The sequence below is a fragment of the Aythya ferina genome (assembly GCF_964211825.1).
Source record: "Aythya ferina genome assembly, chromosome: 6".
Taxonomy (NCBI): Eukaryota; Metazoa; Chordata; class Aves; order Anseriformes; family Anatidae; genus Aythya; species Aythya ferina.
Window position 1 is genome coordinate 26,906,313 of NC_140303.1, and position 14,137 is coordinate 26,920,449.

Here is a 14,137-nt window from a genome sequence, read left to right on the forward strand (position 1 = left end):
GATGCGTGCTGTTTTATGTGCACTGACAAATTTTCCATTTACTGTAAAATTAAATAGTTCCAATAGAGAGGATTTGGGAGTCTCGCTGTAATCCAGCCATGCAAAACATGCTACTTAGCGTTAACCCATTTGAGCTCATACCAACCATCCTGAACTTGGACAAGTGCTGTTCCCAGGCTGCCAGTAATGCAGCCGTGGAGCAGGAATCAGAGTAACTCCCAGGAAAGCCTACTTCTGCTCCTTTCTTAAGATGTTTCTTCAAGACAATGAGCACTAGTGTTTTTTGTACTTTGTAGGGATTTTTCATCCTTAAAACCCCACATTTTTGCTCATTATAAGCAATAAAATGTAACGCAGCAGTGGGTTAGGGTGCCTGGGCAAGATGTAGGTGGCAGCTGTCCGGTGTCTGATCAGTTTGGGGAAGAAATATGGGACCTCAGACATGGGAAGATCCAGACAGCCATAGAAAGAGCTGAGTAAGAAGCTAATTGTAAGGGGAATATGTGAGTTTTGGGTTGGGGCTTATTGCATGTGTGTGTATGACCTGCACTGTAGCCCTATCTCTGTCCCTTGTGTGGACTCTTTGGATGGAGGGAGCAATCTGCAAGGGATGAGAAGTAGTTTCCTCCTTGGAAACCAGTTACCTGCAGATACATGTAAGTGATACTGATGGTAACCACCTATGGGTATATAAATATATGTAGATAAAACCTGTGGGTGACTGTGTTTTACTGTCATACCTAAGTGAGGGAACTCAGTGCAGGCGCATGCGGCACTTTGATGCGGGAGCTTTGGGTGTTGCCATCTACTGGCAGCCATCCACTGAGAGGAGAAGTCCCTCAGCTGGCTGTACTTTAACGTATTGCTTCTTTTGAACAGAAAGATGGGATTTTTCTGTGTAAATCCTCTTTCAGGTCAGAGTTGTTAATAAAACAATTTCTGCTGTCTTCTGTGTATGGATGTAGTCAGTCTCAGCGGGCTTTCTCTGAGACACTGTTGCTCTTCGGGGTGTTGGTGTGTGACACGGGGACAGCTCCTCTCTCCTGCACTAAACTTTGTCTGGGGAGTCCTGAGCATCCCCTGTGAGCTTGGGGCTTGAGAGGCAGCCACATGGGTGCTGCCTTCAGAGCCTGGCCCTGCCTTTTCAGGGAAGGGGTTGGTCTGGAAATTACTAGTAACAAAGGCAATGGGTATGTCTGAACTCATTAGAGAATAGGCCAAAGATTCCTATTTTTAAGAATCTTGCAATTCTAACCGTCTTTTTTTCCCCTAGAAGAGATGAGAGGTGTTCCAAATAAGTCTGTCCTCAAAGGGAGAGACAGTACAGCTTGTGCAGCTCTCCAGAAGTTGTATTTTGACCTCTGTCAAGGGAAATGTTTATATGATACTGTCAGAAGCAGTTTGAACATTATACATGAACCAAATGCTAGCAATGGGCATGCTTTTTTCCTTTTTATTAAAAAATGGTTAGGAAATAAGAGAGTTGCAACACTAGTTTTCAGCAAAAGTTATGTGATTGCTTTGTTACAAAACATAATCCATGTGGAAGCAGAAGAGCGACATAGCTTTTCCCTTGTACTTGTCCAATCCAAATATACACCAGACTTAATAACTCTTTTTTAGTCATGTTCATAAAAATGTTAAAAATGTATTTTTAACATAAAATTTTGTAACAAATTTTTTTTAGATGAAATAGATATTCCAATTGCTCTTAAACCCTGTGAAGAAAAAACAAAAACAAACAGCATTTTCCCTTCATTATTTAAGCACTATTTCAAAGTAGCGGTTTAATGTATCTTTGGTATGTTTTCAAGCCAGATATGTAGGTACACCAGCACAGAAATATTTGTGTTCCTCTGTTAGGTCTGTCTGCAGGAGTCCTAGCTGCACCTTAGCTGACACAGTAGTAGCATTTTTAGATGGATTTTTGTTGTAGTAGTTGCAAGGTACTGGATTACCAAAAGCAAGATTACAGTATTGCTAGTAGAGTTGTATTCTTACAGTGAAGTGATACACAGTGTTAAGAACATATATTTAAGGCCATATATGGAAGTTTTGTATTTAAAAACTAGAGAAGTGAACTACACTGGAATTAAGAGCTTAAGGTTTAACCATGGCTTGGATCAGGGAGTGATGGAATGGGCTGAGCTCTAGCTGTGCTTTGTTACTGATGGCAGTTTTCCAAAATGTAATCAAGTATTTCTTTTTTTCTTTCTCTTTTTTTTTTTTTTTTTTTTTTCCTTTTGTTGCAGCTGGTCTCCAATGTTCTCATCTTCTCCTGTACAAACATTGTAGGCGTCTGTACCCACTACCCAGCAGAGGTGTCCCAAAGACAGGCTTTCCAGGAGACGAGGGAATGCATACAAGCCAGGCTGCATTCTCAAAGGGAAAACCAGCAGCAGGTAAGAGCAACAGTGGGAAATAAAAAATGAAATTGCTGAAATGGAATTAGCATGCAAATTGTTCCTGTAGGATTGGAATTGCAGGCCTCTTGCTTGATGACTGATGCAGGCAAGAATAGGCCGATAGGAGACAGCAGGCTTTTTAAAGGCTTAAAAGAGAACTCAGGGAGTATTTCCTCCCCAGTGCACTGATGGATTTGTCCACAGACATCAACAAATCCTCTGGACTCTGCTCTGCAGATGAAAATTACATAGTACACAGAGAGTGTGCACTGTTTTTTTGCACACATTGGAGCTGCGTGTTGAACACGGATGCAGCACGCAGGCTTCAGGTGGACCCTGTTTGTGAGGAAAAATGTGGTATGTTTGTCAGCAAAGCCACTACCCACAGATAAGGCAGGTTTCTGAAGTGAAAGAGATAAAAATTGGGCCACAGAATATACTGTCCCTTGATGCTTCCAGAGAGAGTCCTCTTCTTGCCTTGTCCAAGGTTCCCTGCCTGCTTGCACACCTTTGTGCACCGTATAGGCCTCAAGTCAATTCTATTTTGTTGAAAAGTAAGTTTCATCAATATGTCCAATGTTTGTGTGCTATAAAAAGACCTGTGGCTGCCAATAAACAGCCCAGTTTTCAAGGGGACCGACCATATTGGCTCGCTAATTCAGTTGTGGGTTCTGTGGCAATGAACTTCTTGTCTCCTCAGGATTAGATATGAAAGACTTTTTGGGCAGTGTGACTATTTCTTTACTAATACACATCTCTAACCTGCAGCGTGTTTTGCAGTGGTCTTTCCCGTCCAATTTGAAGGGAATCATGAAATGGGGCTTCCAGTCTTCCCTTGAGAGGTATCCTGTAGCTTGGTTGTGGCTGTGAACTTGGGGAACAGGTCAGGGGAATGAATCGAGTGGAGCATCTTTTTATCTCTGTGGCAACACAGCTTACTTTTCCCTCATGTCCCAGCCCATCTGCATCTATGGATCAGTCTTTTGGCAGCGTTTATGTGGTTCTTCTGGCTGACATACTTCCTGCTTAACCCTTACGGTTATTTTGACAATATATATATGAATACCAAATTCACAATCGCAGCTCCTTTTTCCTTTGTCACAAATGTAGTTTCAGAAAGATGAAACAAGTGGCCAGTCCTCCTTTGGCACCTTGAAATGAAGGAAAGAACTGAGCCAAGAGAATACCCTATTTTATTTATTGATTCCAGGTCTGTCCTCCCTGCTGAGAGGCTGCCTTTGCATGTCTCAAATGAATGTGCTGTTCTGGATTTAGGAGCTTCTGTGCCAGAAATACCACATGAAAAATGTCCTTACAAGTGCCATAGTCTTAGGCCTTTTTACCTGTCCCTCTTCCCCTCCCCAAAGGTACCATAGCATGCAGGAGAAAGCTAGGACATCAGTAAAACACAGGTCAAAGCCAGTCACTAAGATGTGCCCTGCAGTACATCCAGCAGGAACTGTGGATCCTGGCAGCTGGGGACTCCTAATAAGATTATTTGCTGCTACAGCCTGTGCCGACATTGATTTCCAGGTTCAGTTCAGATGCCTCCCTATGCATAATGCATCGAGATAATCTAGAGGTGACAGCAGATGCAAATACCGGCAGCTCAGCCTGTGTCTGTGAGAGCTGGTCTCCAAATAGGTATGGAGGGAAAGAGCCCAGCGCTCTTATCATCATTTGCCTGTTTCTGGAGACCTGACGATGCTCTTGTGTGCTGTTCTCTATTAAAGGCAGGCAGATTATCTCTGGCAAAGGAGTGTATATTTTCCCTTATTAAGCTTCTACTAGCATCCAAAATTAGAAAGAAAGTAAACAGCAATCCAGAGTGTCCAATCCAGAATAGACAATCCTCAATGATTTTATTACTTGAGATAACCTACGGCAGAATCATAACAGGAATTACCGTTCCTTACACAGAATAAAATAACATTGGATGAAAAAAAAATAGTTATTCTCAATAATCTGCAAATACTTAGGATTTGAGTAAAAGGCTGGGTGTCGAGACTGCAGTTTTCCTTCTAGCATTGCTTGTCTTCTGTTTGTGAAGTTGTCTTCTTCTTTACATCTTTGCATCACTTAACTTGTGATGAATAATAAGTGTTATTAAACCTGAGGACAAATGGACAGATGTAGCACACTGAATATTGGTTAATGCTTTGAGGTCATCTTGGGAGAGTGCAACATAAACAGTTAAAATTCCTGTGTAGTATAGAGGCATTGTACGGATGTGTGTTTTATATATCCACCCACGTATACATATATCCATGTGGATGTATGTAAATAGAGTAGATTCTGTATTTTACTCTTTAATCTGTGCCTATTCTGGAGACTAGTGCTTCTTGGTATGCATTTGTTTAATGTATAATTCAGTGGAACTATACTCGCATCGTATTTTGAAGTGAGAATTATATATGAATTTGCTTTTGCTTTTTTTATCAGGTCAGACTGCTGCCTTGTTAGACTTGTAAAACAGCAGTCCCAGCCACCTCACTTGTACATAAGTGATTTTACAGTGAGGGCTGCAGTACATTCTAGTCATTACACCAAAATGAAAATTGTACTCTGGTGGAGACTTTAATTTCTGTGCTCCATTTGAAATAAAACAAAGGATTCTTTTGTTGTTGTTTTGAAGGTCTTTTAGCGTGGCTTGTGCCTTACTAAAGCACTTGTTACAGCCTCCTCCTGGTAGTTTCCGAGGTTATTTTCAGCGATCATGATGCTCCCAGCAAACAGGATGAATATAATGTCCAGCTCTGTAACACGGCTAAACCTCCTAATTAGTTGTTGCATGAAGGATTGTTCCTGTTGCATGCATTCGTTTCACTTGTTAAGTCTTATTCCCAATTGGTGGTAGGTCAGAGTCGTGTTAGTCTCATGAAGATCTCAACTGTCTTGAAAATATTGGTGGTTTAATCTGGCAAATGCCTGTGGCGTCAGGAAGAGCAGGGGTGAAGGTTCTCAAGCACAAGTTATCCAGAAATCTATGTGAAAATCCCTTGGAGTACTAGTAGAAGAAACTCACTCCCTCAGACATGTCCCTGATTTTCAAGCAAGTTAAAAAAAAAAAAAAAAATCATCCTTCACTCTGGTGCGCCCACAGGGAATGTTCCAAACCTGCGGGTGCCCCTGAGCTCCCCATTGAGCTCTGAGTTATTTAAAGGATGTGTAAAATCACACGTAGAATAGCAACTTTCACACATTTGAGGATGCCTATTATAATATGCAAATGACAGCAGTATATACACCAGTTACCCTGGTAAACATACAAAATGTGTTGCGCTTTTACGCTCAAGGAGTACACTAATAGCTGACAGAAGCCTGAGGACACGTGCATGATTCATAATCTTTATATATATATATATATATACATATATAAAATTTGGCAGTGTGAATGCTAGCACATGTAGTATGCCAGTGAAGGTGAGAGTGCTTTAAAACACAAGTATCTTGTCAGGACTGCTGCAGTTTGGAGCTGGGGAGACAGACATCCCTCCAACACATCTTTTCCTGTGTTATTACTACCTCCTCAGGGACTGGAGGCAAGAATCAATCTCTTTAAGGTACACGTTGAGGGGAAAAAAAGTAAATACTGGGCAATGCTGCAGCCTATAAAATGTCTCTGTGCATCCTGAGCACATATCCAGTGAATCCATCTTCATCTGGTTCTCCCAATGTTTCTCTCTCTCCTTAGAGGAAGAAATAAGTGGGGAACTTTCAGATAAAGCCAGAAATTAGAATCCAGGAATGTGTTTATAACTGAAGTGTGGGCAAGAGGTTTGGTGACGTGAGTAATTAATACAGGAATGCTGACCCCTCTGAGTCAGGGCTGCAGCTTGAGCCCAACTGCTCCCCGTGTTGTTGAGAATTAATGAGCTGTTAGATAAGGTTAGGCACCTTCGTTTATTCTACATTGTGTCTGTGTCATCAGGAAGGAAGGCCCTTTTCTTCTGCTCACTGCAGGGGAAGAAAAATAATAAAAACAAGAGTGGCGCAAGCTTTTGGGATTCTTCAGCTATTCCAGAGCACTGCTTGCAGGTTGAGCTGTAGCTGAGCCCTGAGGAGATGCTCCCCACCTTCTCCAGCCAGAGCAAAAACTTCCCCTGAACTGCAAAGGGTGTGAGTGGGAATAAAATTAAGGGATTGCACGGTCTGGGCAGAATGTATCAGGTGAGACACCTGAAATACACAAATGTGTCCCTGGGGTGCATATTACCTGCAGGTTTAAATTCTATAGCTTTTGCATGAAATTGCCACCGAATTTAGAATAATAGCAAGCGCGGGCTTTTGTGTGAGTTTTTAGGAAAATTACCAGAAAGTCATCATTTTGTCATGTAACTAATTTTTGCCTAGCATACAAAACTAAATATGGAACGGCTTACAAAATGGTGTTACGAAAGTCACCCTAAAGCTATTATCAGTAAATAAAAGTGCAATTTAGTTGTTTCAAGGGAGGGTGAAGAGCGATGAAACGCTGATGACAGAAGGTGGTTATTGGAAATACTTTTGGAGGTGAGTGGGTGGGTGCACAGGTCTTAATTCAATTGGGCACTAGGAGTGGTTTTAGGTGTAGAAGTATAACAGCGTGTTGCATAGTTGGGCTAGCTTCTCATGCTAGTTTTATTGGGGCATTCCTGTTGACTTGTTATCTGCCAAGAACAGGTTTGTGCCTGTTGGGGGAATGTGCCTAGATGATTAGATAGGAAAGGAAGGAATTGTAGAAGGTGCTCAAGGGTGTTGGGGTGTCAGTCCTGTAGGGCTGTGTGAAAGAGGACTTTGTGGTGGTGTGGAGAGGCTGTGGGGAAGGTCAGATGGTATCATTTAGCAGAGTCATTCCAGGAATGTGTATGTGCAATTTCTGAGTTGCATGGATCCTTCATTTGCAAGAACTGGCATTAATCACAGGCCCAGTGCAGCTGGGATGAAAAATAATATTTTCTTCTCTAAAATCATTGAATTATTGTTTCAGGGTCAGGACAGAATTGCAGATGCCTTGACAGAGGGTCACCTGCTGGGTTTATGGATGTGGTTTCACTTGGTCATACTCTTTGCTCCCCAAATTGATGACTTCATTTCTCCCCAGCGCGGAGCAAAGTGTGTTTGTTAACTGGGCAGCAGGTGTTTTAATTGCTTCATCTGTCTGACTCCACAGGAGCGGCTCCTGCTCTCTGTACTTCCTCGACATGTTGCCATGGAGATGAAAGCTGACATTAATGCCAAACAGGAAGATATGATGTTTCATAAAATCTACATCCAGAAGCATGACAATGTCAGGTAAGAAGAGCAGCCTATCTCCCAGCTGCCAGGGGAGGAGGGACCATCCCAGTACTTAGCACTTAAGGCCTGGGAATGAAGATGACAGCAGCACTTAATTCAAAATAAGTGTAAAAGCTCTCAAGTGCCACCAGTTGACTTTTGTAAGCTTGTTTATAGGACGTGAGGAGGATTGCCACATGTCTGCAACATCTTCGTCTGATGAGCAGCTTTAACTGATCTCTTTCCTTAGCTTCTTTATTTTTTCTCTTTTTCCTGGATTGCATCTCGGTGGCTTTGAACGGGTGGAATGTTTGAGTTTGGATATTTTTTTGACAGTGACAAGCACCCTTCTGATAAGCATTGAAGGGATGCAAGTCAAAGATTGACAGCACTTTCCAGGGGGTGAGTTACAGAGACCAGCTGAGGTTAAAATCACTTGGAGTAGTCCCTGCCAGTCTGTAATTACAAGCAGGGGGTCCATTAGTAGCAGCCCCTGGCACCTGCTCAGTCACCCAAGGCCGTGTCACTCCTTGGTCTGCCTGAATGAGCAAATGAAATGAATGTCTGGTGTCTGGGAAGTGGTGCAGAATCACAGCCAGTCCGTGTTGCTGGGGCAGTCTGTCCCCATGAGATTCAGCACATCACCAGCTTCCCCGTGTCCACTTCCCAGGGAAGAGGGAATGAACTCATACTTGATATTGCTGTTGATGTTGCTTGAGATCTTCACGGGCTGCAATGAAAAGTAGTTTAACTTAATCTTGACATATTTTAATTCTGCTGTTGTACCTGGCGTCTTTGGGAATGACTTCTGTCTCTGCCAAGCCTGATGCTGTGTAACAGCTCTGTAAGTCTGTAAATACTTCTACTGAGACACAGGGCTGGGGACAGAGTCTCATTCATTCCTCCCTCTCTCTTCCCTTCAAATAAGAGGTTTTCTTGTAAACTGTTTGTGTAGTCTTCTCTCTTACATTTAAGTACGTTGATGAATTATATATTCTGATACTTAGTGCTCAATAAATAAAAGTGGATTTATTGCATCTCCAATATACTGCACCTGCGTAATCTCCAGTAGATGATGTGGTAAAATTCACTTAAAATTCTGAAGCATTTGAAGACTGCAGCAAATTGACGTTTCCTTAGTATTAGCAGTGGAGTAGAAAGGTAATGTACAAGCAGAAAACTGGGAAGAGGGACCTTTAGGTTAGGTTTTAATTGTGACTGGGCAAAGTTTTAAAGATCCCCTAGCAATACTGAAGACAAAAATATTATCAGCTGTAAAATGCTTAAATGGTTCTGTAATGAAAAATAAAGAATATACATATGGTGATGAAGGTGAGGGGAAGAGGCCTCCCAGAGTGCCCACAGCATAAGTGTTACAGTAGATGATGGTTTTTGGCTTTGCATTCGATTTTTCCTTAATAGCACTTAGCTTGTTCAAGAAGGTTTGTAAATTTCTCATGATAGATGGCATTTGTGTGTTTTCCTAATAGAGGAATTACTTTTTTCCAGTACTCAAAGGTCAGCTTGACATTCAAATTGAATGCAAGTTGTTGGATATGACATGAGATTAATCAGTATGGTATTATATTCTTCCACATTAGTTTCCATATATCATTATTTGCAGGTCTAAAAGTCACTCTGTACAGTCAAGTCTTAGTAAAAGTGATTATCTCTTTAGGATGATGATGCTTTGAAATTTTGTTTTAACTGTATCACTAAATAAATAAAAACTAATTAAAAGTAATACGCTAAATTAGCAAATGCACAAGCATGGTATTCAATATATGCATATATTTTTCTTCTTTAGTTCCTTCACCCTACCAGACAATGGCTTCTTGTAGCCTTTACCCATATGTACTGCAAGCAAAGAGAAGGTAACGTAGGAACATCTCATCTTCATATACTTTAGGGAGATGAATAACTAAGTATGAATATTGAAAAAGGAAACATGATTTGGAACAAATGACTCATTTCACACTAGGAGTTCAGCATGGAGCCTTTGCTCTTGCCTGGGTGCTCTGAAACCACCTCTGGTGGGAATTTTACCGTGGATGGTTTTGAAGCATTTACATGCACCCAGAAACACGCTGGTGGCAGGGGGTAATGCCTCCATGATGGGGAATAATGAATAGGCTGAAGAAAAGCAAGTGCACACATTACTTTTCAGGGGGAAATGCTCAAGAGGAGGTTTTTGAGATTAGAACACTCCAAGCAATTTTGTTTTGTTTTTGTCAGTATTCAAAAATGTCATAAGATCTGAGTTTTTATGAGCTAAAGGTTATTGTGTCAAGGCAATTGAGAAGCAAGTGAAGTCGACGCAAGGGTGCTGTGCCCAGCCATTGAATCTGGTTTCCTGCTAATGATTTATGAGCAGAAGCATTTCCTTTCAGTTCTCAGAGGTGGGAAAGGTCCATGTGTGTGTGCAGAGGTGCGTGTCTCCCTCCGCCAGCAGCCGTATGAAACGGTTCTCTTTTCCCACTCTCCCAGGTTAGTTAAAAAGGCAAATTGTAAATGAAAGTATGACGGATGGGAAATTTTGTTCACCGTTGATTTAAACCTTTAAGTTTTCTTTCATAGCACCTCGAATTCGAGAGTTCCCATTTTTCTGGATGTTCAGGGTGCTCACTGATTCCCCAGTCTGTGTGGAGCCCCTAAGCCTGCCTGGCACTGGTGGTTTCCATCCAGCCAAATTTTGTTCTGGCCTTGTGAGCTCAGGAGGCTCAGGGGCACAGCCATGCTCTGTTAGCCTGCCTTGACATGCTGTGTGGGAGAAGAAGTTTGCAAAATCTTGTGTCAGACGAGATTAAATATTTTAATTTTCAGGGATGATTGGGCCCGGGCTTTTGGGACCACCTCTAATTGAAATTAAAACACAAACTCAAACTACTCTACCAGCAGAAAATGTTACGCTAAAATTATGTCAAGTTGCTGTGTGTTTTTTTCCTTCTGTTTTGAAATGACCAGTTTTTCTGTGATATGCTTGGTTTTGGACATTATATTACACACTTTTTTTCCTTAAAACAAAACAAAACTAACTAACATACAAACTATGTAGAAAGATCTTTCCCAGCTGCCAAGAGTAGGCCTGTAAAACACAGCTGTGATCCTTTCATAAGGCAGTTCTGCCATGATACTGCTTACTATGTTACATTTATCTTAGGGGTTAGGTTATCTCTACAGGGGAAAGGTGATGTTTTTATGCAGAAGTAAAGTGGCTTGTCTGACCTGAATGGATGCAAGCAAATCTTTTTAGAACCTTATCAGGGCTTCCTGTGAATGAGTTCATAATCTCCTGCTTATTGTTATGGAAAGTAAAGTTCAGAGACTAATTTATCCACAATGAAAATATAATTTCCTGTCATTTTTGGCAACAAAATTTGCTTCAAGACTACATTCTGAAGAATTTAGGGTGATGAAGAAACTAAGTTGAAGAGGTTTGGGGTTAATATTCTCTTTTGAGATGCAAATGAACAGAACCTTTGAACGGGGAACGAAACCATTTTCCATCCTGATTTATTGAATGAGAATTAACTTTGACAAATGGAGAACCGTAGAGCGTGACATGACCTTTCCCACGTATGTGTGTTAAATATAAAGTCTATTGTCAAATGCAATCAGGAAAGGAGTTCCCAAGACCATATGAGTAATTTTGGGTAAACAACAAGGTGAGTTATATAAGTAAAGCAGTTCACTTTATCATGAATGAGATTATGTCTGATAGACAAACCCTAAAATACGCATAGATAATACTGTTTATCTGAAATGCTTCCTAGGCGGAATTTTAGATGTTTTACATTACTATAGCTATTTATAGTGTCTTGCTGCAGTGATAGTGGCTTTAATGTTATCTAGGTTTGGCCAAATATAGTAATCTCTGTTCTATAAAAGAAGGTTTGAAGTCCTCTGTGAAGGGATCAAGCTTGGCTTTGTCATTGAAATTCCTTTGATGAACTGTTTCAAGAAGCTTATTTTAGGGCTGGCATCCAAGCATGGTGAAAGTGACAGTTTCCTCTTTTCTACCCTTCACATAATTCTTATGAATCATGTATTCAACAACATTAACCTGATCTCACGGGTTTCTAAACATCTTGACAACTCAAACCAAACTCTTTGCAGAAGTAAAACAGTCCATGTGCTTTCAGCTCTGTAAATGAAACTCATTTTTAATTAGTCTTCTGATCAAATTACATTCTAACACCAAAAATTCTCCCCTTAGAAATGACCAAACAGTCGCACTTTGTCTGAGTGTCAGGATATTCAGTCGGCCATGTCAGCTGAACCTCTTCATCTTACAGGTGTTTTGACACTTAATTAGTTTGTTATAAAGGGCATTAAATTCTTAGATTGCAAGATGCTATGTATGTTATGGTTTGCAATAATTTCAACTAAACAACCAACCTTCTCCTTCCTGCCACTGTCCTTGCATGCAGGACATCCAGCATGAATGTTTCTTGGGGGTAAAGGAGTTTTCAATATAAATAGTAGTATAAGGCTGGGCTCTGACTGCAGCTAGTAGGAGGGCTCCCAGAATAGAGCTGTAACGGGACATACCAGTGCCAAAGCAGTGTGCTGCTTAATGGTGTATTCTGGTTGGTGAGTACAGGCATGAGGATACTTTTTTTTCCAGCTTGCTAAAAGAAACATGCTTTTTGAAATGCTAAATGGGTTTACAATGAGGCATATTCTCTCAAATCCAGGTCAGACAGCAGATTGTCTTTGGGGGCAGTTATGCCAATTGGTTTTGGTCAGGAGCTCATCTGGATTCTGTTTTCATACTTTTTTTTTTCATGAGATGTTATTGAAGCTAAGCAAAAAGCAGTTTCATTTTACCATCTTTAAAAAATACAACTATATTATGGAGTGTATAAATTTGTTACAGTTCTTCTCTGGATATTTTCAAAAATTCCCCAAATAGCCTTGCTTCAGCCAAAGCTTTAATTTCTATGCAAAGTCTTGTTGCCAGGGAAGGACAGCACCAATAATTCTTATATATTTGCTATATAATTAATTTCCTTCCTCATCTTCTCCTCCCAATTGGGAGAATGAAATATATGGTTTATGTCTGGAGATGAGGAGATCAGCATTAAATGGGAAGAAGCCTAAAATCAGATTTCATCCATGCGCTCCCTGCCAGTCACTGAGCTTCCATTTCCTTATGAAATGCTTTTGCGGGTTACTTGCTTGGTTGGTTCCCAGCATCAAGTCCTAGCAAGAACTTTTGCTGTTTTTCTTCGTTTGAGGCCTATGCCCACATGTAGCAGCAAGTTATTTTTGGAGGTAGGTGGGGGGAAACTGTGTGGGTTTTGTGTGGGTTCAGGTGTCCTCCTCATTTAATTGCCATTAGTTCTGGTTCAGGCTGTAGGCTGAGAAAAGTGAGTAGGAGGGAAGTGATCAGCCTTCCCACACCTTTTCCCAAGTGACAGCAGTGAGTTTTACTTTTTCAGGAACTCTTCTGTTTCTCTGTCAAGAGCCAGCTCTTGGGTACTTCACCTGTGTCTGCCTGGTGTGAATCTTAGCTTTTTAATTTTCCAGAAAGTTTAATGATTTTTTTTTTTTTTATAAGATAGCACTAGTTTTTAGGAAATGTCAAAGTCCCTTTCACCCATGGGTGGTGGTGAACTGCTTTGCACTTACCACTAAATGTTAATATTAGACATTAATATTCAGGGAGGCATTTCATCCAAATATCACTCCCTCTTTTCAATATGTGTGTTGATGTTTTACTCCTGAAAACTTCTCAGCTATAGAATAGCGCAGGTTTATATATTTTATTGAATCTGCCTCTTTGTGTATGTGCACAGCAGCCTTTAAGAAGAACAAATACGTGACAACTTGCTTAAGCATTCATCTGGCTGTCTGCAGGTCTGTCTTTCTGAACTGGGAATACACTGTGATCTTGGTCCCTGCTGGGAACCCCTGGTGCCTAGAGGGGCATGAGAGTCTTGTACCCTCCAAAGAACAAAACAGATAAATAACTGGTTGCAGGGCACCCCGCTGGATGCATTACTTAAACACATGTGTTGTAATAAAGACAACATCCCAAAAGTGCAGCGTGCCAGGTGACTGCAGATCTGCAGCCACCAGCAAGCCAGCAGCAATTAGGAAGAGCCTGTGATGTATAATTCACACCCTGCTATTCTGAGTGTACACAAGGGTCTGTGAAGTTCACAGGGTGATGGATTGAAGAGTGTTAGATGTTTTAATGATGAAATACTGTGAATAGTAATTTGGAGAGAATAATGAATGTGCCTGCAGAAGTTTACAGAGTAATAGTTTAGCTCATCAAGGTTATTTGAATTCTCTTTTTTCTTCAGTAGTACTAGAAACAAATTACTTTTTTTTTTTTTAAATGCAAGTTTCACTGCTGATTGCCCTGATAGTAAAAACAAATGCATTGAATGTATAGTAAACATATATATATATGTTTATTAAGCTAATCCACCTCCACTCTTCTCTGTTCTGAAGTAACCTTGAGG

General features: G+C 40.8%; 1 protein-coding gene across 3 annotated transcripts in view; it reads left to right on the forward strand.

Moving 5' to 3' along the window:
* The window catches only part of ADCY5 (adenylate cyclase 5), a 215,419-nt gene that overhangs the window by 121,609 nt on the left and 79,673 nt on the right, over positions 1-14,137 (forward strand). For all 3 annotated transcript variants that reach the window (XM_084524658.1, XM_084524660.1, XM_084524659.1), the window contains exons 2-3: positions 2,253-2,402; positions 7,558-7,679. In XM_084524658.1, the coding sequence (XP_084380784.1) occupies positions 2,253-2,402; positions 7,558-7,679 (272 nt within the window). The remainder of the gene's footprint in view (positions 1-2,252; positions 2,403-7,557; positions 7,680-14,137) is intronic.